The 21,576-nt window shown below is 58.6% G+C and overlaps 10 protein-coding genes across 10 annotated transcripts; 2 read left to right on the top strand and 8 right to left on the bottom strand.

The window, feature by feature from the left end:
* Positions 1-852: 852 nt before the first annotated feature.
* On the top strand, positions 853-2,385 carry VTJ04DRAFT_10102 (uncharacterized protein; the record flags this gene model as incomplete). Its single annotated transcript, XM_069357806.1, has 2 exons — positions 853-924; positions 1,000-2,385. The coding sequence occupies 2 exons, from the start codon at positions 853-855 to the stop codon at positions 2,383-2,385; spliced, it is 1,458 nt and encodes a 485-aa protein (XP_069214837.1).
* A 659-nt stretch (positions 2,386-3,044) lies between these two features.
* Positions 3,045-4,539, top strand: VTJ04DRAFT_10101 (uncharacterized protein; the record flags this gene model as incomplete). The annotated part of the gene is made up of 2 exons (XM_069357805.1): positions 3,045-3,847; positions 3,969-4,539. 2 exons carry the CDS (start codon positions 3,045-3,047, stop codon positions 4,537-4,539), a joined length of 1,374 nt encoding a protein of 457 aa, XP_069214836.1.
* Positions 4,540-5,629: 1,090 nt separating this feature from the next.
* VTJ04DRAFT_10100 (uncharacterized protein) lies at positions 5,630-5,854 on the bottom strand (the record flags this gene model as incomplete). Its single annotated transcript, XM_069357804.1, has 1 exon — positions 5,630-5,854. One exon carries the CDS (start codon positions 5,852-5,854, stop codon positions 5,630-5,632), a length of 225 nt encoding a protein of 74 aa, XP_069214835.1.
* Positions 5,855-6,488: 634 nt separating this feature from the next.
* Positions 6,489-6,917, bottom strand: VTJ04DRAFT_10099 (uncharacterized protein; the record flags this gene model as incomplete). Its single annotated transcript, XM_069357801.1, has 1 exon — positions 6,489-6,917. One exon carries the CDS (start codon positions 6,915-6,917, stop codon positions 6,489-6,491), a length of 429 nt encoding a protein of 142 aa, XP_069214834.1.
* A 1,108-nt stretch (positions 6,918-8,025) lies between these two features.
* On the bottom strand, positions 8,026-9,223 carry VTJ04DRAFT_10098 (uncharacterized protein; the record flags this gene model as incomplete). Its single annotated transcript, XM_069357800.1, has 2 exons — positions 8,026-8,226; positions 9,131-9,223. 2 exons carry the CDS (start codon positions 9,221-9,223, stop codon positions 8,026-8,028), a joined length of 294 nt encoding a protein of 97 aa, XP_069214833.1.
* A 21-nt stretch (positions 9,224-9,244) lies between these two features.
* VTJ04DRAFT_10097 (uncharacterized protein) lies at positions 9,245-10,729 on the bottom strand (the record flags this gene model as incomplete). Its single annotated transcript, XM_069357799.1, has 5 exons — positions 9,245-9,459; positions 9,525-10,165; positions 10,241-10,376; positions 10,476-10,605; positions 10,709-10,729. 5 exons carry the CDS (start codon positions 10,727-10,729, stop codon positions 9,245-9,247), a joined length of 1,143 nt encoding a protein of 380 aa, XP_069214832.1.
* A 1,034-nt stretch (positions 10,730-11,763) lies between these two features.
* VTJ04DRAFT_10096 (uncharacterized protein) lies at positions 11,764-12,303 on the bottom strand (the record flags this gene model as incomplete). The annotated part of the gene is made up of 2 exons (XM_069357798.1): positions 11,764-12,009; positions 12,169-12,303. The coding sequence occupies 2 exons, from the start codon at positions 12,301-12,303 to the stop codon at positions 11,764-11,766; spliced, it is 381 nt and encodes a 126-aa protein (XP_069214831.1).
* A 608-nt stretch (positions 12,304-12,911) lies between these two features.
* Positions 12,912-16,601, bottom strand: VTJ04DRAFT_10095 (uncharacterized protein; the record flags this gene model as incomplete). The annotated part of the gene is made up of 2 exons (XM_069357797.1): positions 12,912-13,847; positions 13,914-16,601. 2 exons carry the CDS (start codon positions 16,599-16,601, stop codon positions 12,912-12,914), a joined length of 3,624 nt encoding a protein of 1,207 aa, XP_069214830.1.
* A 117-nt stretch (positions 16,602-16,718) lies between these two features.
* VTJ04DRAFT_10094 (uncharacterized protein) lies at positions 16,719-18,004 on the bottom strand (the record flags this gene model as incomplete). The annotated part of the gene is made up of 2 exons (XM_069357796.1): positions 16,719-16,852; positions 17,665-18,004. 2 exons carry the CDS (start codon positions 18,002-18,004, stop codon positions 16,719-16,721), a joined length of 474 nt encoding a protein of 157 aa, XP_069214829.1.
* Positions 18,005-18,084: 80 nt separating this feature from the next.
* On the bottom strand, positions 18,085-21,198 carry VTJ04DRAFT_10093 (uncharacterized protein; the record flags this gene model as incomplete). Its single annotated transcript, XM_069357795.1, has 3 exons — positions 18,085-20,858; positions 20,925-21,068; positions 21,144-21,198. The coding sequence occupies 3 exons, from the start codon at positions 21,196-21,198 to the stop codon at positions 18,085-18,087; spliced, it is 2,973 nt and encodes a 990-aa protein (XP_069214828.1).
* Between the last annotated feature and the right edge of the window lie 378 nt (positions 21,199-21,576).

Raw genomic sequence — 21,576 nt, 5'->3', positions numbered from 1 at the left:
AACGGCCTCTTCAGGTCAGACAACCACACCTTGATGAAGTACTGTGAAGTCAACCGAGGCAGATAGCCGCCCGGGATAACAATATAGGCTGGGTCAAATGTACGTTTTGTTTGCAGAGTGTTGTTGGTTGTAGCCGAGGTCACTGCTCGGTTGCCTGCATTTTGCAGCGAGGCTACTATCACCGAGATGCCGGTATCATTGATCGGGGGAGGAAGGGCGGCAAGAGACCAACATCGCTGAGATGGGCTTTGTGACACTTAAGACGAGGCACATGTGACGCGGATGTACAATACGTCCTGTACGCAAACCTCGAGAAATTGTTGAAAGGATAGATTATCAACAAGGAGGCCGGAATGAAATTACTGTAATCCTATGTACATACATACGAGGTAGCCTCATGTGAGGTTTGAACGAGGCACGAGAGACTTAAGCATGACTTAGAGAAACAGGGCTGCATATCAAGACTCCCTGCCCCACGCACCATGGCGATCGGAAGAAGATCCCGACCCCACTATAGCTAATAAACGTTGGCGGCGGCGTGTCGCGTGCCGCCCAGCCCAGCCCCAGGCTTATCTCCAGGGCAGAAACTCCCGAACCTTCCGTCATTTGTTTTGCAGGGGGGGATTTAGGGGTGACGTGGGCTTGCTTATCGGCCTAAGTACTGGTTGTCGCGCTTCAACCTCGGGGTCCAATTCAGTTGGACTCCCGATTTTGCGATATTGAGGTTTCCTCAGAAGAAACGCTATATTTTTGGCGGAATATTCTAGTAGGCTGTTGTTCATATCGAGCCTTTTGCGACACCTTCCTTTGCGTACCTACTTGCTTAGTTATCCCACATCGTCAATCCCCATCATGGCCGTCAAGATGGAGGAGTACACTGGCGGCAGCGTCGAGGCCGAGCATCTCTGTGTGCTGGTCCACGGGGTAAGCTTCTGTCCCATCTCCCACGCAACTCCTCATGGCCCCAAACTCAGCTCCTAACCTCATCTCTCCCTCCAGCTCTGGGGCAACCCCAACCACATGTGGGCGATCGCCAAGGCCCTGCGCGCCGCGTACCCTCCGGAGCAGCTCTACATCCTCGTCGCGAAGCGCAACAGCGGCTCCTTCACCTACGACGGCATCGAGCTGGGCGGCGAGCGCGTGTGTCTCGAGATCGAGGAGGAGCTGGACCTGATCCGCAGCCGCGGCGGCAACATCACCAAGCTCAGCATGGTCGGCTACTCGCTGGGCGGGCTGGTCGCACGCTACGCCATCGGCCTGCTCTACGCGCGGGGGGTGCTGGACCGGCTCGAGTGCATGAGCTTCACGGCATTTGCGAGCCCGTTCCTGGGCGTGCGCACACCACTGCGCGGGGTGAGCAACCAGCTGTTCAACGTCCTCGGCGCGCGCACCCTGTGCATGTCGGGCCGGCAGCTGTTCGGCATCGACAGATTCCGGGACACGGGGAAGCCGCTGCTGGCGGTGCTGGCGGATCCGGGGTCCGTGTTTATGTGCGGCCTCGCGCGGTTCAAGCGGCGCACGCTGTACAGCAACATTGTCAACGACCGCAGCGCGACCTACTACACGACGTACATCTCCAAGACGGATCCGTTTGCCGACCTGTCCAAGGTGCAGGTGCGGTTTTTGGAAGGGTACGGCGATGTGATCCTCGACCCGGAGAACCCCGTCCTGCCCGACCCGCCGCAGAAGGCCCCGGAACCCTTTACGGAATCGGTGCTTCGTCTGGCGCGGCGCGTTCCGGTTTGGATTGCGCTCAGCCTGTTTATCCCGCTGGGCGTGGTCGCGTTCCTGGTCAACTCGGCGGTGCAGACGGTGCGCTCGGCGCGGCGGGTCAAGCTGCACGAAAGCGGTCTCGCGGGCGTGCCTGTGAAGGAATTCCGCCAGCTGGATCTGTGGATCCGTGATTTGAGAGAGGCCGTGGAACATACCTACGAGAACCTCAACAGCGCTCAGGATCAGGAGTACTTGCTGGTCGACAGCGGGGACAAGGGCTCTCGCGGGGCTAGGCAGAGGAATGGCGTGCAGTCGCAGCAGCAGCAGCAGCAGCGGACATGCGCCTCTGACGGGGAGGAGGTTACCTTGGGTAGCAGTGGTGGCTCGGATGTGAGCAGTGATGATGACCAGACGGCAGAGGATAGGGAGATACTCGCGCTCGAGCGGAAGCAGTCACGCACGCACGAAGGCCCGTTCCCTACTTTGGCGCTCGCGCCGTACCAGTTCGCGGCGATCCAGGCGCTGGATAGACTGGGTTGGAGGAAGTATCCGGTGTGGATTCACAAGCACCGGCACAGCCATGCGGCCATCATTGTGCGCATGAACAAGCCCGGGTTTGAGGAGGGCAACGTAGTGTTGAGGCATTGGGTCACGGAGGAGTTTTTGGCTTGATCTTCGGGGATTTGTTTATCGATGGCGTTCTATGGGAGAAGATGGAGTCATCTAGAGAAGGAGGAGGCGTTTCGACGGGCATGGATGGCGTTTTGTTTTGATGGGGAGGAGTTCTGCATTTACACCGGCCGGAGAGTATGGGCTTCGGATGAACCCTTTGGAGGACCGGAACCCTATTAGTAGGCGCAATACGTGCTTTTTGAATTTAGAGCAGATTTACAAGTAGATACAATTAAAGCTTTGTTGCAACTATTCTGGCAAGAGACTCTCCTCCGTCTGAGGGTACTTCCTGCCTGTGGTGTTCGACTTCTCCTTATGCTCCCTCTGGACAACCGTATTGCCAAGACCATTGATAGAACTTTGGACCAATCAAACCCACATTGTTCTAATTTCGGGACCCACTTCCAGACCCGACGGTTTGGTCCGGACAGGGGTCCGCCAGGGAAATTGCATGCACAAGCACGGGACGGACAGAGCGGAGTTCGAGACGCGCCGCTCTTGACATCGTGAAGCGATTCCCAGATCCCGTCGACTCGCATTAGTTCCTACGGCACTGTACTCATGCATACTGTGTGCTAATGGTAATGTCGTGATTGCCTATCCATTAGTCTTCCAGCCGTTCACCTTCCCACCGCCGCCGCGCCCCTCCCATGTTCAGGATGTCGCGTTCGTCTTCCCGTCTCGCCAACCAAACCTCCAAGTACTTCGACAGCGCGCCGAAGAAGACGACACCGACAACAACGACACTCCCATCCCGCCGGATCACCCGCGCCAGCCTCGCCCGTTTCGCCCACTCCGAGTCCGCGGCGGCTGAGGACGATGACAACAAATCAGAACTCGCCGACGCCGTCCTGACCCTCGGGTCGGACATCGAGGATGCCATCACCACGCGCAAGCGCAAGCGCGCCACATCCACCGCCGATACCGTGTCGCAGCCGACTCCTCGCGCGCGAGCACGAGCCGCGGCGAGGAGGACGGCAGCATCAACATCAACATCCACCGAGGACGTTGTCGTGAAGACCGAAGTCGTCAAGACTGAGGAAGAACCCACGACCCCTCGCCGGCCCCGCAAACAGCCCCTCCGCAAAACCACCTCCCCCACCACCGGAGCCGTCCGGATCACGCCGCCCACTGGCTGGGAAGAGATGTACAACACGGCCAAGGAGATGCGGCTGCGCGGGGCCGCGGCCAACGCGGCCGTCGACACGATGGGGTGCGAGCGGCTGGCGCAGCGCGACGCGAGCCCGCGCGACCGGCGGTTCCAGACGCTGGTGGCGCTGATGCTGTCGAGCCAGACCAAGGATACGGTCAACGCCGAGGCGATGCGGCGGCTGCAGACCGAGCTCCCCGCGTGCGCGCCGGGCAAGCCGGTGGGGTTGAATCTGGAGAATATGCTGGCGGTGGACGAGAAGGTGTTGAATGAGTTAATTGGGAAGGTGGGGTTTCATAATAACAAGACCAAGTATGTTTGTTTTTATTCTTCTTTTTACCTATCTGCTGTCTTTCCCCTTGCCTTACCTTCCCTTACCTTGGCCAGTCCAGGTACCTGATGTCAAGAGAACGTACTAAACAACCCCGTCCAGATACCTCAAACAAACCGCCGCTATCCTCGCGCGCGATTTCAACTCCGACATCCCTCCCACCATCGAAGGGCTCACCTCCCTCCCCGGCGTCGGGCCCAAGATGGCCCACCTCTGCATGGCGGCCGAGAACGGTTGGAACCGGGTCGAAGGCATCGGAGTCGACGTGCACGTGCACCGCATCACCAACCTGTGGGGGTGGAACGGCGCCAAACCAACCAAAAACCCCGAGGAAACGAGAGCGGCGCTCGAGAGCTGGCTGCCTAAGGACAAGTGGAAGGAGATCAACTGGCTGCTGGTCGGGTTGGGGCAGACGGTGTGTTTGCCTGTCGGGAGGAGGTGTGGGGATTGTGAGTTGGGGTTGAAGGGGTTGTGTAGGGCGGCGGATAGGGCGAAGGTGAATGAGGGGAGGAGGAGGAGGGAGCAGAGTGTGTTGGTCAAGGGGGAGGTGAAGGAGGAGGTGAAGGAGGTGAAGATTGAGGAGGCGGTTGCTGGTGAGGTGGACGAGAAGATCAAGCCGGAGAAGGAGGAGGAGGAGGAGCTGGTGAAGATCAAGAAGGAGGAGGAGACATGATGTCTTGCCCTAAAGGCTATGGCATGGTCATTGGAAACTTGGGATTCGAGGCATTTGGATACCCAATTTTGTAATCTTGCGGCACATACATCTGCCGGACTATTCGCTTCCAGAAAACGGCATAAATCTTAGCAAACGTGCCTCTGTTTTCTCCAAGACACCGACGCCTACATTATCTACGAAATGTTCATAGAATCTAAACAAATCACCTCTCAACAAACTCCTCCTCGACATGCCCGCCATCACCCCCTTCCCCGACAAAACTGTCATCACCCCTCCTGACAGAGGTACCTGACGTACCTACTATAATATCAATCTGCTGTCCCACCCACGGATGACATTCCCCCACAACAATGTCCGACCAACATCAAAACAGTCAATCCGTTGACCGAAACAAACATCGTCCGTCGGTCGGTCCGTGCCCCAACCCTCCGACCCTCCCCTCCCACCACCTCCTCTGCCGTCCGTCCCCACCCTGACGTTGCTGCCCGCTGCATGCACGATATCGTCATAGGGCTTGGCAAACGAACCCCTCCCCTGCTACCCAGGTACTTACTGCGGAGGAGGTGGTTCCCACTGCTGCTAACTAAGGTATGTATGTACTGGAGTAGGGATCATGGAGAACCGACCGGGACAAGGGACAAGGGGACAAGAGTCATGCGATACGATATCGGAGGTCTTGTGGGTTGGTGGCCCGGCGGCGCATGCATGCATGCATCCAAATATGCGTGCCGTGCGTCACTTTTGCTGATCACTGCTGGGGCGGCGCTGACCTACTCTGTAAATGGATGGCAGTCTTTGCGTGGCTGGGGGCATTAGGTTGTGAGGTTGACGCAAAGCTGAGTGAGGGGAGGACCGGACCTGCGTCCGGAGTTAGTGGTACTGAGTATTGAGCCTGCGGAGTGAGATGGAAGATTGAGGCCTGATCGTCGACATCGCCTAACGTCCAAATACTGTGCATCCAAGAGTCCCTCGATTAAGCCGCGATGCGAAATCAAAGGGCTTTGGCTTTGAGCAATCAAACAATGCATTCACAATCATGATGAAAGAGAGTAGATAAAAATAAGTCTTGTGTTCTGAAAATATACGTCTATTCGAGTCCGGAAGTCTTATGATCGACGCCGGCTCTACTGGGCTTGAATGCAAATCCCTCCTCCTTTGTAATGGTCGCCTCCTGAACACCTTGCTGCGCACCAGAAAGACAAATGTGACGTTGAGAATAATCCTCAATTTCACCTCCTAGAAATAATAATAAACAAAAGTAAAAGCCCGCCAAACCGAAAAATGTGCCGCCAAAACGCCATGCCAAATACATTAATCGTGTGCAATTACAAGCAAAAATCCGTCCTCCGCTGCTTCATCATTGATAGCCGGCAGTCCTGGGGAAGCTGCCCCGCCGCCAGTTATCGTAGGTTCAAGAGTGATGTGTGGGTGGTATGGTGTGGCGTAGTGTGGAAAAGATGTCGTCATCGTCGGACGGGAACGGCTGCGCCGTAGCGAAATCGTAGTCCGCTTGGTCGCGCCGGTGCTTGTATGGCTGTGGAGAAGAGGAATGAATGCGGTGCGCTAAGTAATGATGACAAATGCGCAAAGGTCGGTTCGGTTCGGTCGGGTGGCGCAAGCGTGCGCGCAGGACGCCGATAGAGAGGGAAGAGCGCGGAAGGTCGGAGTTCATAGTTTCGTCACCGATTGCAGTTGTCGCTCCGTGTTCATACGGATGAACAACGACAGGGATAGATTCTTCGCTCGGCAGGACGTGCTTCGGAGCCATGCGGGGTGGGATGGCCCTCGGCTTCGGCCGGCGCGGATTGCCGCTTCGCCGTCGACGAACGAACTCGCTCGGCGCCGGTCGCGGGGGTACGGCGGCGGCGGCAGCGGCGGCGGCGGTGCCGGCTTATACGGTCTTGATCGCTTGGGTACGCTCCTTGTTCAGCTGCATGGCGTTTTGCTCAAACGCCTCGCGCTTGCACTGTGCGGACGAGGTCAGCCAGGGAAGCGTTCTCGGGCAACACCCCCGGCGAGAGGCCGGCCAGCCACCACAGGTCGCCACGGCCGCCATTCTCGGTCCGCCGCGGCGTCGCCGATGATAAAGATGACGGCGACGAACGACGGAGAGATGAAGCGGTCGCAGAACCAGCGAAAGCCGCCAGCGCCTCCCCCATTTCTTCTCCTTCCCATCCATAATCCTCCTCGGACTCCTCCGACGCAAGGGACAGCAGCAGCTGCTGGCTACTTACGTCTTCGAGGTTCTGGCACTTGTGGTCCTCGAGCAGGCGGTGGGAGCTGCAGAAGTGGCCGTTGCAGAAGCTGCAGTCGCCGACGATGCGCTGGGCAGCGGCCTTGCAGGACTCAAACGAGCACTTGACCTTCTTCGCCATGTTGAGAGTTGACAGCGGTGAGGGGTGGGCGACGGGATGTATTAGGGTGAAGTAGATAGAGAAGTGGTCTCGGATGAGGTCGTGGATAAACCGACGAGAAATCGAGTAGGCAGGCAGACACGCAAGAAGGGTCGATACCAAATGCAAGAACAGGCAAAGTTGAAGAAAAGGTGTAAAGCCGGGAGAAAGAGAACAAGGGCGGATGGGTTGGATTATAAAGGAAGACTCCCGAACGGGACCGGGGGGTTCTCGGCTTCGGTGGATTGAGGGTCGGGTGTGCGCTGGGCGCAATGGGTGACAACACACGCCTAACAAGGCACGGATGGGCATGGACTCACGTGGTGTTGTGATCCCTGAAGCCCGGTGGCCAACTCATCAAGCGGGAGAAGACGCCAGCGCCAGTCCAGGACCGGGTGTGGTTGAGCTCCAGTGGCCGATTCGGGCGGAGGCGAGGCGAGGCGACCGGGCGGCAAGCCGAGTTTTTGCGTTGCCATCACGCACTACACACTGACTGACGACAGCATGGCTCGGCTGTCTGTCTGTCTGTTTCTTTCCGATGCAGGCAAGCTTGGTCTCTTGTCACTGTCACTGTCACTGCCAGGGGTGCGGCCTTTGTCCGGTGTGGCGGCACGGCTGTCCGCAAACGCAAGGCGCCCAAGGAATGCCCCTGCCAGTGATGACTTATCGGGACGGGAACGTTGGCGATGCAAGTTCACTTTCCCTCTTTGCGGAGTCATTCCTCAGCGCCGCGTCCAGAAACAGCTCCCCTGACGCAACACCGGCTGCTGGAGTCGTGCTGCCGGGTTGCCGCTCTCTGTCTGGGGTATCTCTAAGTACTCCGTCTCCCAGCCACCCCAAAGCATCCTATCAGCATCAATGAAGGCACCCAGAGCAAGACAAGCAAAGCAGAATAACAAACAACTCCCCCCAAAGACGAATCACAAACAACCTGGAATCGCCTCTCCAGAAAAACAAAATATCTGACTGATCAACTCTTTTCCCCAACAAAAACCAACCCTTCCGTCATCCAGCCCTGTTGTCCAACCTGCTCTGCTGCTGCCGTTCGCGGGATGGCCGTCCCGCCGTCAAGGCCAGGACAGGTCGGTCGTCAGGCAGATATCGGCGCACGCAATGCGCTGCGCTGCACGATGGAGCCGGCCGGGCCGGGGGGGTCGCTGCCTCGCCTTGTCGCTGCAACGCCTGCGGGCTGCGAGCGACGTGGGGCCAGCAACCCAAGCAAGCCCATCTCCACGGGCGTTGCCCGATTGGGCACCGTGTGCAGCGTCAATCGCACCGTGGACTGGCCTGACTGGGCCCACCTAGCAAGCGGCGGCGGGATGGATGGTGGGGATATGGAAAGGACCCGCCGAAGTTTGCGAACGGGCCGGCAACTCGGGAAGCTGCGTGGACCTTCTTCTTCTTCGATGACGATAAGGCAAGCTTATCGATTGACGGCATTTGCCTGGATGTTCTGGTTGACTTTGATGGTGGTATCTCCGACCGGTGGTATTGAGGTGAAGGTTGGGGCTGGAGATGAGGAATAGACCATGCTTCCTCCTTAGGTATCAGTACACTAGAGACCTACGATTCGTACCTATGTAGGGACGTAGTATTAGTAGTGCAAGTCGAAGCCAATATCAACCTACTCCGGAGTTTAATTAGTATCGTCGATTCCAGGAGTTGCCCGCCAGCTCCTACACCGACCTTCTACCTCCAAGGACCAACCCAGCGCCAAGATGACTGACCTTCGCCGGCCGAGGGCGACATACAGGAGCTGAATCCTGCAAATATACAGGAGTCGGGCATCCTCACATAATGTGTAATAAGCATTCCTCAGGATGTCTTCTTGGTCGTCAAGAGCATACCACACATCACACCGTTCAATCAGTTAGCCATCCGCCTCGTCTTTCTGCATACCTACCTGAAAAACAAGTCGCCCCAATCGATAGGTCGAGAACAGAGATCTCAACATTGGTACCACTGCAGAACACCAAGAGTGGTTTGACACCATCAAAAACCCGCATGCAGGACGACCTAACCTGACCACCTATAGCCGGTCTGTGTTTCATTCTCGCAACCACCACACAGTCACACACTCGCCACCACCGGGACACTCTACCCTTTCTGGGACATTTTACCACAGAAGCACCATGGAACGAAGATCATCATCGGTTCCGTTATGATTCCAAGTTTTCTCCGACATTTCTCCCTACCCGAGCCGGTCCTACGTAGATACAAGACAGCCTCCTTCGATAGTTCCTCTCATATTGGTTTGGCACAAATGATCGACAGGCGCTCAGTCCCATCCGCTACCCCCCCTTACGCATTTATTGCATGTCCAGCACGGCGCGGATGCACTCTCCCGACTTCATGACCTCAAAGGCGTCGTTGATCTCGGCCAGGGTCTTGCGGTGTGTGATGAACTCGTCCACCTTGAGGCGGCCCTCGAGGTAGTCCTGAACAAGGCCGGGCAGCTGCGTGCGGCCCTTGACACCGCCGAAAGCGCTGCCCTTCCAGACGCGACCGGTGACTAGTTGGAAGGCTGTGGCGGTCGATATGTTAGCCACAACCCGCTCAAGTCATGATTGAGGGAGTCAAAAAACTTACGCCTCGTGGAAATCTCCTGTCCCGCCGCCGCCACGCCAATAATGATGCTCTCGCCCCAGCCCTTATGGCACGACTCGAGCGCGGCGCGCATGACGCTGACGTTGCCGGTGCAGTCGAACGTGTAGTCGCACCCACCGTCCGTCATCTCAATCAGCACGTCGACCACGCTCTTGCCCTCGGGCAGCTGGGCCGGGTTGACAAAGTCGGTCGCGCCAAACTTCCTCGCCCACGCCTCCTTGGCCGGGTTGACGTCCACCACAATGATCCTACCCGCCCCCTGGGCGATGCAGCCCTGCACCACGCTCAAGCCGACGCAGCCCGCGCCGAAGATGGCCACGTTGCTGCCCTTCTCCACCTTGGCCGTGATGCGCGCCGCGCCGTAGCCCGTCGTGATGCCGCAGCCGAGCAGGCAGGTCCGGTCCATGGGCGCGTCCTGCTGCACCGCCACGACCGAGATGTCGGCCACCACCGTGTACTGGCTGAAGGTCGAGGTGCCCATGAAGTGCAGGATGTCCTGGCCGCGGGCGCGGAAGCGCGTGGTCCCGTCGGGCATGACGCCGCGGCCCTGCGTCGCGCGGATCTTGCCGCACAGGTTGGTCTTGCCCGACTTGCAGAACTTGCACTCGCGGCATTCGGGGGTACTTTTGGTGTCGGTTTAGTGGGAGGTTGCTCCTATATGGGTGGAGGAGGAGGAAGGGACGGGAAGGGTAACGCACTAGAGAGCAATGACATGGTCGCCCGGCTTGACGTTGGTCACACCCTCGCCGACCGACTCGACGATGCCGGCACCTTCGTGGCCGAGGATCACGGGGAACGCACCCTCAGGGTCCTTGCCGGAGAGGGTGTAGGCATCTGATGGGGGGAGGGGTAGTTGAATCCCGGTTAGCCATCAAGGTTCTTGTTCGCTTCGGGGGCAGCATATAAACCGAGTCACGCCCTCGCTAGTCGTACCTGTGTGGCAGACACCGGTGTAATGGATCTTGATGCGGACTTCATGGGCCTTCGGGGGCGCGACCTCGACATCCTCGTAGCTGAGCGGCTGACCGGCGCCCCAGGCGATGGCAGCCTTGCAAACGATGGTCTGATGGTGGTGGTCAAGGATGGTGTTAGCCGGGGATGCCTCCAAAGATTGGACGAAGCGACAAGCTCCGACGGCAGATCAGCAGCTGCTCGACGTCTCTCACCTTTCCCGCCGTGTCCGACATCTCGAATGCGGTGATCTGGATTCAATTGGGCCAAGGCAAGACTGACTGAGACTCGGGAACGAGGAGCTTGTTTGGTCTTGTTTCTTGATTCGTAAAACGGTAAAGGATGGGGAAAGAGGTCACGATCTGGAATTGGAGCTCTCCTTCCTTTCTGTTCTTGTTTGCATCCCCTCTCCTCACTTCTGTGCCCCTCCTTCCGCACTTGCACCTTCCCCAGTCTCCCGGGGCGCCTTTTTGACCCCGCCTTCCCACTTCGTTCCCGTCTCCAACACAAGGTGGGGTTCTAATGCCGAGGGGTCAAGTTTGCCGAACAACAGACCAGCTATTTTTTTGCCTTCTTTACCCTGCGTCATCAACACCTTCGGCATGTGTGTTTTGACGTTCAGACCTTCAGCTCGGTGATTTCACGGCATACCGCTCGCCAAGGCCCGGCCGACTGTGCAGATCGGCAGTTCCTGGACGTGTGACTTGCGGGTGTATGGAGTAGAGGGACCTTGTTGCTTCAAAGAATCTTCGATGCTCGACTCTCGGGATCCATCGTCGAGCTGCATGGCGCTTTTTCTCCATCGCGCTTCCACCTGGCAGTGGAGTCTGTAGTTGAGTTTCGTTTCTCCCATTGGGATCATCAGCCCGCACCAACCCACGTGTCATAGACTTGCTAGAAAATACCATCTCTTCGCCCGAGAGCACGCCATCTCATACCTAGGATGACTCCGGAACTCATTTTGGCGTGCCGAACCGTCCCGACCCGGATCAATCCTCCCAATGTACATAGGTACTACGTGACGATGCAAGGGGAAACGTCTTCCCTTGATGCTGACATCTGCAAGATTCCCATTAACCGCAAGGCCCTGGCTCAGCCCCAATCCTCGGCGTATTGGGTTGAGTTCTTGGGAGGAAGTGCTAAGGTAAGAGAGACACTACGAACTCGTAAAAACACCCAGGCTACGAGGACTCAGGTAGGCAAGCCCAAGGGTGCCATATATCTCAACAACCCACCTAAACACCTAGATACATAGTAGATACATAGGTCCCTACTCCAACCAACTCTCCCCCTCCAAAACCTCCCTCCACCCCTCCCCTTCCTTCCTCACAAACTCCCTCACATCAACCACATCCTCAGCCCCAAAATTGCCATACAAATGCGGACACCCGTTCTCCGTGCTGCCCGGACCACCCTCATCCCACTTGACGCTGGCCGGGTCAAAGTTTGCCAGTCGGAGTTTGAGAATGTGGATGCTCGTGCTGGAGGTGAAGTAGAGCGAGGCTGTGATGGGGACCTGTCAAAAAGCAAGGTTCATGCATTCGTCAATTGGGACCTAGGTAATACTACTTGTTTCGTAGCTCATGAGGATGATTCCTCTCCCGGCCGTTCAGGACGGGTCTAGCTCTCTTGATCTCCTGAGAGAGAGAGAGTGAAGGAGGATAAATGAACCAACCTGCCATGACGAACTGAGATGCACAAAGCCGTCCTTGGCGTCGAGTTCCGACAGCGGGAAGGGCGTCGGGATGGGGTCCGGCGGCGCCGAGGGCAGGATTTTGTAGACGTAGTTTGGCATAGGGTCGGGGCCCATGTCTCCTGGCTGACTCTGATGAATGATAGGCGATGAAGGGTCCTCAGCTTAAGGGGGATATTTCGAGTGCAAGAATACGGTCTGGAGTCAGCAGGGCGAGGCGGCTGCTTGTTTCTTGCGGCGTAAGTGAAGAGGGATGTAAGATGTAGTTCGTAGTAGCCCAGGAGTGAAAAAGGTTGCATTGACGAACCATCCCCTCTAGGCCTCCCCACACAGCTCAACCTTGTACATACATACGAAGCATTTTTGACCCAGGAGCACCAGTCTTGAGTCTATAAACTCACACATTTATCTTGTCTGCAATTCTCGGACACACACACAAACACTGATACTCTTCTCCAAGACGCTTACATCCAGACAAAAACATTCAATTCCCAACCTAAAACCTAACTTGCCCATCCCCAACAGGATGACAGTCAACTCCCTTCCCAAATACAATTAGTTCCCACACAGAACACAACCCCCTCCTCCCAAACAACTCACAAGCCTACCACCTCATCTAAACCCCCTCTCCCCTTCACACCTCCTCAGATCAAATCCCCCTTATCCATCCCATACCAATCCCCACCACCACCAAAGACATGAAACCCCAAACTCTCCTCATCGCCCTACCATGAGAGATCGTCCGCCTCCGCAACCCAAAGCCCCGCCAAATCCCTCGCCAACCCCAACCTCAACCTCTTCAGGATATCCTCCCCCTTCGTCCTAGCCGACACCCCGCTGCGCCAATCCCATCCCCTCTTCACCGTCACCGCCTTCCCCAGCGCCCCAGACGCGCCGCTCAACGACTTTTGCAGCTGGCTCGCCACCAGCGAGCTGCCCGCCAGCGTAAAGTTCCCAGGACCAGAGCTCTTGCGGAGCAGGTCGGCGGGCGTCGAACCCTTCAACCCGCCGGGCGCGGAGGCGAGCACGAGCTGCAGGAACTCGTCGCAGATGGTGTAGACGCGGCTGGACACGGCCTGGAGGTCTTCAACGGCCTTGAGGAGCACGTCGATCTGGTCAAGCGTCAAAATCGGGGTGGTCGCAAACGGCCCACCATCCGAGGCCTTGTCCGGGTCCGACACGAACACCAACGCCTCGCCGAGGAGCGCCAGCAGGAAATCTTCGCTCACAATCCCGTCGCGCGTCTGGTCGAGCAGGCCGCCGCGGATGTTGTCGTCTGAGCTGGCAATCACGCTGACGAGCGCGGTGGCGGCCTGCTGGCGGCGGGTGCGCGGGCTGACGTGCGCCATGGCGGCGTCGTTGTCGCGGATGTCGTAGAACTGTCGGAGCGAGGCGTAGCCGCTGAGCATCTTGCCGAGGAGCTCGGCGGCGTCCATGTCCTGGCTGGCGCACTGCTCCAGGGTGTTTTTGCGGTCCGTGAGCAGCCGGCGGAGGTAGTCGTCCAGTTCGTGCGTGGGCGGGAACGCGGTGGATTGGACCAGCGAGTACGAGATGAGCAGGTTCATGACCTCGCGGACCTTGTTGGGTTTGTGGGCCAGTGCGTAGTACCACATGGCTTCGCCGTAGCGGTGCGAGTCGCGGGCGAGGACGTCGCCATAGGTCTGTAGTAGCACATATGTCAGCCATCATCCCTCTCTCTCTCTTTCTCTCCGTCCTGAAGCACTTACCTCGGCCGTATCCTCCGCAAACTCAGTCATGCCCAGCTCATTCAACATCCCCCACAACCTATCCACCATCGCTCCCGAATCCACATGCAAATGCTTGACCAAATGCTCCACCAGATCCCGAACCATCTCCTCCGACCTCTCGGGCGAATCCATCCTCCCCAACACGCTCATCGACAACTCCCACCCCTCCCTCGCCGCCGACAGGCCCTCATACTCGGCCAGCGCCTGCGCGTACTGCACCAGCGTTGAGTCCTTGATGCCATCCACCTCGTCCGGGGTCGGGGGTCCCATGCCAAGCAGTTCCAAATCATTTTCATCCAAATCCTCCAGCGCGTAGACGCCCTGCGGTTGGTGCGGCGGCAGCCACTTGCCCAGGCTCGCAATCTCCGCCACCGCGGCAGCCACGGGCAGCGACCAGGCGCGCAGCAGGCCGATGACGCCCTTGACGTTGCCCTCGAACGCGCACGCCATGCCGATCTCGACGGGGTTCTGCGAGTCAAAGTGGAAGTCGGACTCGACCGCCATGTGGAACACGTGCGCGAGGCGGTCGAGGTAGCTCTCGGAATCGCCCACCACCGGCGCCTCCGACGCGAGGACAAGAGCCTGAGACCGCGACAACGACCGCGACGGGGCAAACTTGCCGCTGTCCGCCGCGCGTGACGACCGGCGCTCGTCCCACCAGCCGAACAGCCCGATGGTGGCTTCGAGCCAGTCCTGCGCGGCTTCGAGGATGGCGTCTTCCTGGCCGAGCACGATGTCGAACAGGACGTTCAGCTTCTCGTAAATCTCCCAGGGCACCTGGCTCTCGGCGCGGCGCGCGAGGCCGGCCATTGACTGCCTGTTTGCCGCAGTCGAGCTGCGCGCCGACGAGGTGGATTCGTTAAAGACGGTATCCTTGCCCTCGGCGAAGCGACGGAGCTGCTCCAGCGCACCCTGCGCGCGCACGCGGAACAGCGTCCAGTCGCTGCTCCAGATGTCCCAGTTATCGTCGTAGCCCGGGCAGGACTCGAGGGTGGAGACGGTATGGTCCACGGCGCGCTCGACATTGTCGAGGGCGCGGCCGGTATAGATGTATTCTCCGCTCTGGTCGTGGCGGACGTGGGCCCAACCCGCCTGGCGCAGCAGGCGCGCGGCATCGGCCACGCGACCGCGCAGCAGCGCCATGAAGACGGCCGCCCAGAACAGCGAGTGGCAGGCCGGGCTGGGGCGGTGGCGCAGGATCTGGTCGACTTGGCCCGAGTACAGCTCATGAGACTCGCCGAGCCAGCGAAAGAGCGTCTCGGGCAGCGGCTCTGGGCGCATGTCGCCGCCGCCGTCGTCGTAGCGGGTGTGGTGAATCTGGAGAACCAGGTTGGCCAGGAAATGGGCCTTTTCGAACGGCGTGGCATTCGGGCCGGGACCGACCACAGCGACGTTGTCGTCGGGAGGAAGCGGGAGAGTATCGACGTGACTCTTCCAGAGCTGGGCAACCTTGGCGGCCACCGAGGCGAGCGTGTCGTCCAGCTTTTCCTCGTTGTCTGCCTCGCCGACGCCCTCGTCGTACAACTTCGCGAGCAGGTTCTCGGTGCCGAGGATGATGTGTGGCGGCTCGGTAAGGGGTGCGACGCCCATGTGCTCGTATTGGTCCTTCGCAAGGGCGGCATACCGGAACTCACGGGCCCTCGTCGGGTTACCGGCTTGGAACGACGACGCACGGTAGATATCCTCGGCCTCCTGACGCACGCGCTCCAGCGCAGCGGGCGTTGCCATCATCATGAGGTCTGACCCGCCATCGCTATGCTCGGCCTGCTCCGCATCCGGATCCTGCTCGGCAGTGGACGGCATGTCCAGCCACATGTCGCCCTCCTCGTCGTCGCCATCACCGGCGCCCTCGCTGTCACCTTCCTCGTCGAGCGGAACGCCAAAGGTCCTCGTCTGCGGCTGCGGGCTCAGTTCGTCGACAGCGATGGAGCGGCTAAGACGGGATGGCTGCCGGGTGCGCGGCGGCCCTCGCACAGGCGCCCTGGCTAGCGGGCTCTTTTTCTGGCTGACACTCGATGCGAACAAGTTCTTCTTAGTGTCGTTGGACCCGCTAAACCCGGCCGCTGTGTCCAGACCACCGCCAATGCCGGTGAAAAGCCCGCTATTTCCACTTCCGGCCCCGCTTGTGAAGAGTCCTTTGGGCTGAGAACTCTCCCCGCTGGTGAACAGTCCCTTGGGCTGAGACTCGCCGCTGGTAAACAGTCCCTTTGCCTTGGTCTCGCCGCCGGTGGTAAACAATCCCTTAGGCTGGGATGATCCCTCTCCGTTCGTGAACAGGCCCTTAGGCTGGCTGCTCTCCCCGCTCGTAAACAACCCCTTGGGCTGCGTTCCTCCACCGGTAGTAAACAGCCCCTTCGGCTGCGGCCCGCTGTTCGACGAGCCCAGCCCCCTCATGATCGAGCTGCCCAGGTACTTAGCCGAGGGCGCGCCGGCGGGGGTGAAGCTGGCGGTGGAAACGTTGCCCAAGTCGTCATCGTCGAAGTCGCCGCGGGTGTTCGTACTATCGAAGAGGCCGCGCGTCGACGAGGGCGGGGCGCCGGCGGGAGTGGTGGAGCTGTTGGAGGTGGTGGTTTGGCGGAAGAGGTTGGTGCTTTTGCGGTCCGGGGTGGCGGGGCCGAAGATGGAGGACCCGGAGGGGATGTTGAAGTTGAATTTGCCGTTGGACATTGTGTCGTTGGTTCTGCCGTTCGATGATGGGGACTTGGTCGGTCGGTCGGTCAAGCGGCTGGGTTGTTGTCGTCGAATCGAGGGCGGCGCAAGAGCTGCTCCAGGAGATGACTAGGATTAAAATGCGAAATGGAGGCAATGCCAGTCGAAGAAGCAGATGCGCAGGATCGAAGCGGCGGTAACAGCAGCGAACGAACCCAGTTGTGCGCGCGTCCAGTGTGTCGACAACAATCGATGGGGATCGTGGTCGGCTTTCTTCTCTTGTCAGCTAACAACACGCGAATGCCGTCATGTCGATATCGCAAGCTGCCAATTCACCGACTGACAAAGCCGCAATCGCAATCGAAACGGATGATTGGGGGAGGTTGCGGCAGTCAGGTGGTGTTGTTGGTCAGTGGTGATGATGGACAATGTTTGGAGGGTTCAAGGTCAGGGTCGGAGTCCGTTTGGTTCAAGCTCCAAAACTTCTGTTTCAATGGCTGCCCAGCTTTTACAGGGGTGTGCAGCGTTGCTTGGTGACAGGGGGACCAGACGCGACTTCTGGCGCGCCTCGGCAGGTTCCGTTTCGGTCCCACGTTTACGGAGTACTGTTTCTGCCTTGATTGTCAGGTTGTAGTAGCACGCGAGCAAACACTCCCCAACAACACCTCGCCGGTGAACTTTTTCGGCCATTTTCTCTGGTTCATTTTATTTCTTGATGTTTTTTTAAGTATCCATCTTTTTGCAAAGCACCCAACCCATCATCCCCAAAGCCGAAACATGAGACCAAACCATCTCACCACTTACTTGCCCAGCAGCTCACCAACCACCCTACCTCGGGTAGGTACCCTAGGTCGTCAACATCCAGCCTCTGACCTAGTTGACCTCTCCCTTGGGCACAAAAGGTCCACCAACCAAACAGAAAACACTGCCTCGGGTACATAGAATATCCTGACTCCATAGAAGCAAACTATATTCAGGGGGGTATTGTCTCCTTCGTCTTCATCGGTCTCAGCTAGCCCAGGGAACCCCCAGGCCATCGAGGCAGCCAAAGAAAAGCGAATCATGCGCTATAGAATAGAACCTAAGAGAATAAAGGGTGTAGTAGAAACTAAAAAGTTGATAGCAACAGCAAGGTGGGAATAGTAGCAGTAGTAGTGGTGGTGGTAGTGATGATAGTGATGATGATGATGATGATGATGATGATGGGGTGATGGTGGTGCTGGTGGTGGTGGTGAGGATAAGGCAAAGTCGACGGCACAACCATAGCCCAAAACCAAAAAACTGAGCTCTGCGCGGCGACTGTGTGTGTGCAACGAAAAAACATCTAGGCAGAAAAGCAAACACGTCCACCTCCTCCAAAAAGTCCAAGTCGTCTTCGTGTATGCATAGGTAACCGCATCCTTTTCCCCCTCCTTTTTCATCGCCCACACGCGGCCAGCTCAGTCAGCCAGACCGACCAAGCTTCAAGCCTTGCCAACCGAGCCGGTCAGCCAGAAGCCGCCTAAGCACTCTGCGGCATGAGCGACGAGTCCTTGTCCCCTGGCGACCCTAAACCACCATACCCGGTGCGAGGCGTCCTAGCGCTCCCCGGTGTCGCATGGGAATGCTGATGCAGGCCCAACTTCTCCAACCCCGCCGCAGCAGAGTCAACCCCGTCATAAACAATCCCCAGCCCATTATTGCTGCTGGCGTTGCTGCCATCCTTTCCTGCATTCTGATCCGCAGACCCACCGTCCTTCTTCTCCTCGCCAGCGCCGGGATTCCCGTCGTCAAGACCCATCAACGCTGGGGGACGGTGGCGCATCTGCCGCGCCTTGGCCAGGGAAATCGTCTTTTGCTGGTACGACGACGAGACCGGCTGTGTGTCGTCGCGCTCAATGGTTGCCTTCATCAGCGCTGCCATCCACAACCGGCCCTGCTTGACGTTGGGCACGGCAAAGTAGTGAACCGTGGGCTTGGTGAAGTTGACGGCGCGCGAGAGTCCTGCGCGCGGCGGCACGAGCTTGAAGATGAAGATGGACGAGTCGGAGCCGTCCTCGGGCTGGCGGTCTGCGTCGGCTGCATCAGCTGCTGTCAGCTGGCTTCCGGAGGGCATGTCTGTCGAGTTTGAGGCCCCGGTGAGGGTGGCGTGCAGGCCTGTCAGGCGCTCGTTGTCGGCCGGCAGCACGCGGTGAAACGAGATGTCGATCAGCCCGCGCTCCTGATCATCGTTTTCCGAGTAGTAGTACGCAAGACGCCGTCCCTTGAGGACAAAGAGGCGAGGCTTCCATGTCGCCATGAGGTTGGCGCTCCGCTTCTTCATCCACCCGCTGAAGTCGGCATCCTTGATTGCCTCAGCCGGGCTGATCTTCTGCAGCCCGCGCGTGTAAGCGCTCGTCTCTTGCTTGGTCTTCTTGCGGCCGCTGCTCCGGCTGGCTCCCGTAGTAGCCGTCGTGGTCGTGCTCGGACTCTTGCCAACGTCTGGGGAATCGAGCTCAAAGCTCGGCCCGGCAGAGCGCGTGCTAGACCCGGTGCGTGCAGGCGAGTACATGGGCGACTCCTTCGACTCGGTAGGAGACAGTTTGTCCCGACCGCCGCTGCCGCTTGAAACAGCATCTGACGCCGATCGCAGCCCTCCAAGCCCGCTCCGCAGCATCATAGCCACGTTGAAGTCGGGATGGTTGACCTGACTGAGCCGTTTGAGGCTGTTCTTGGCCGATGACCGTGATTGATCCGACGCGTTGCTGTCGAGCCGCGTAACGGTCGGATATCCGGCTGTCTCTTTTGTGCCGATGGGCTGCTTCAATGACTCGACCGTCGCCGTGGATGGGGAGCGCTTCGACGACATGCCGTAGTATTTCTGCGCCGCCGGAGACATCGTCGAGTCGCGAACCGACTCGACGCTACCGAGCCTTGAATGCCGCGACATGGCGGTACCGCTGCGCACACGCTGTTCCTCGGCGTAGCTGGCCTTATGTCCCGTCTGCAGGCTGTCGCGCTTCTTAAGTGTGTTGCGCTTCCGCGAGTCGGCGTCTGTACCTGAGAAGTACCCGCGATCGATATCGACGGCCGAGTCTTGGGGCTCCGAAAATCCTGTCAGGCTGTCCTGGGCCTCGTGCGAAGACAACGGGCGTTGTGCCGCTTGCGCGGTAGCGCTGCCGAGCGTCCAATTCCTGTCAAACGAGGGCTGTTTCCTGTGAGAGCCATCCTGCCTCATGTAGGAGCTTTGTGGCTGAGCGCCCGAAGGATGGAGTGTCGATGGACCAGGGACGCGGAAATCCGTGGACGAATGACGGCGGGAGTGGTGCAGATCGCGGACAGATGCAGCCGATGGCCGTTTGTCATGGAACGTGCGGTTCGGGCTCTCGGCTAGCGGCGAAACGGGAGAGATCGGCTCATAGGGATCGACACGGGGGGCCTGCGACGAGGTCCGCCTGTTGTTGCCCGACTTCATGGACATGTCGTGGAGGGGCGTGAAGCGCTGGTTGGAGCTCGTGAGCGTGTTTGTCCTGCTGCGTACACGTTCCGAACCCGCATCGCTGCCATAGTTTTGTGTGGTCCTCCCCGAAGCATAGCCGCCCAAACCTGCCACCTCGTCCTGGAGCTGCTTGATCTTCTGCCACGTCTTCAACCTCCGGCCCACAGAACCCAGATCAAGCGCCTTGATAAAGACGGACGTCTGATCCATGCCCAGAAGCACTTCGCCCGTGATTTCCTGGTCACGGAACACCTCGCAATGATGCTTCTCTACGCCGACGGTGAACAAATACTCGGCGACTTGGTCGGCGGTCCAGGCTTCGACCTCTTCGCGGGTGTGCATCGTCTCCTCCTCTTCCTCGTCTGTTTCTTCTCCGTGGATATACGAGACGCGAGTACCCATGTGAGAACTGTACTCACTGCCCGAGTCATTCCCATTACGTATCGACGCGGCGCCCACGGGCGTGTTGAAGTCCGTGATGTGTTCGTTGATGACGTTCAGGGTCTCGTGGAGGACGTGGCTATCGGCACTGGTGCTGGGACGGGGCAGGTTGCCCAAACTGGAACTTAGGTACGAGGGTACGCTACTGGCGGACGGCGGAGGGCTGGATTTGAAAGAGCCCAGAGGGGAAGCGGAGGAGATGGGTTTGGCCTCGGAGGTGGTGGCGGCAGGGGCCGCGTATGCATTGGTCTCGGGCGACGGGTGCGAAGCTGTCGTGGTCTGCTGACTGGAAGAGTCGGCGGCTGACGATGTCACGGACGGTTTAGGCGAGACAACGGCCGGGTTGGGGTTGAGCTTGCGCTCAGGTCGCGTATACACTATGTAGTGTCAGCGCACATTGCCAGCGAAGCGATGGTTCCGTGTTTCGTTGGGCCGTAACGAACCTTCAGGAAAGAGACCGCTGGCTCCGGTCACCACATGCCTGCCCAGATACCAGCCGTCACCAAACTCGTCATCGCGTTCGAGCAACTCGACCCGATCACCTTTCGCTAGGGTCAGCTCGTCGGAGCTGCGCGCCGTAAAATCGTCTGTGGAGCGAATGTCAGATATTAGCATGTTCGTGGAACGCGATGCACCAAGGAGTGCAGGAAGGCGTCACTCACGGATAACCACCAGGATATCGCCCACTTCGGGCTTGTTCGCAGTTGACGTGGCCATGTTTGTCTCTCAACAAGAGGTGTGGTCTGTGGTGGTGGATGCGTGGTTCGAGAGTGGAAGAGGGAGGAAGAACTGGGCTCGATTGGGCTTCTTCTCTTGGAGAAAGCAGACCTTGGGGAGCGGGGGGTCGTGCTCGGAGTTGGGTTGACCGTGCGTCGTCGGAACTCGGGTAGTTATTCCAGATCAGAGGGAACGAAGTGTTTCTCCAGATAAGTGGTGTTGAGGGGTGGCCGTGGCGTGGTTTAAGTCTGGAAAAAAGAGTCCAGGTGTGTCTCGATCGCTCGCTGTCTTCCTCACACACAGTCTCTCGCTCTCATCCACGGAGGAGAATCGAGAGGGGGAGGCGGCCAGTCCAAAGCTGGAACTTAGCTCAGACAG

This window comes from Mycothermus thermophilus, assembly GCF_041956435.1.
Source record: "Mycothermus thermophilus strain CBS 625.91 unplaced genomic scaffold VTJ04scaffold_7, whole genome shotgun sequence".
Taxonomy (NCBI): domain Eukaryota; kingdom Fungi; phylum Ascomycota; class Sordariomycetes; order Sordariales; family Chaetomiaceae; genus Mycothermus; species Mycothermus thermophilus.
This window is presented reverse-complemented; position numbering and strand designations above follow the sequence as displayed.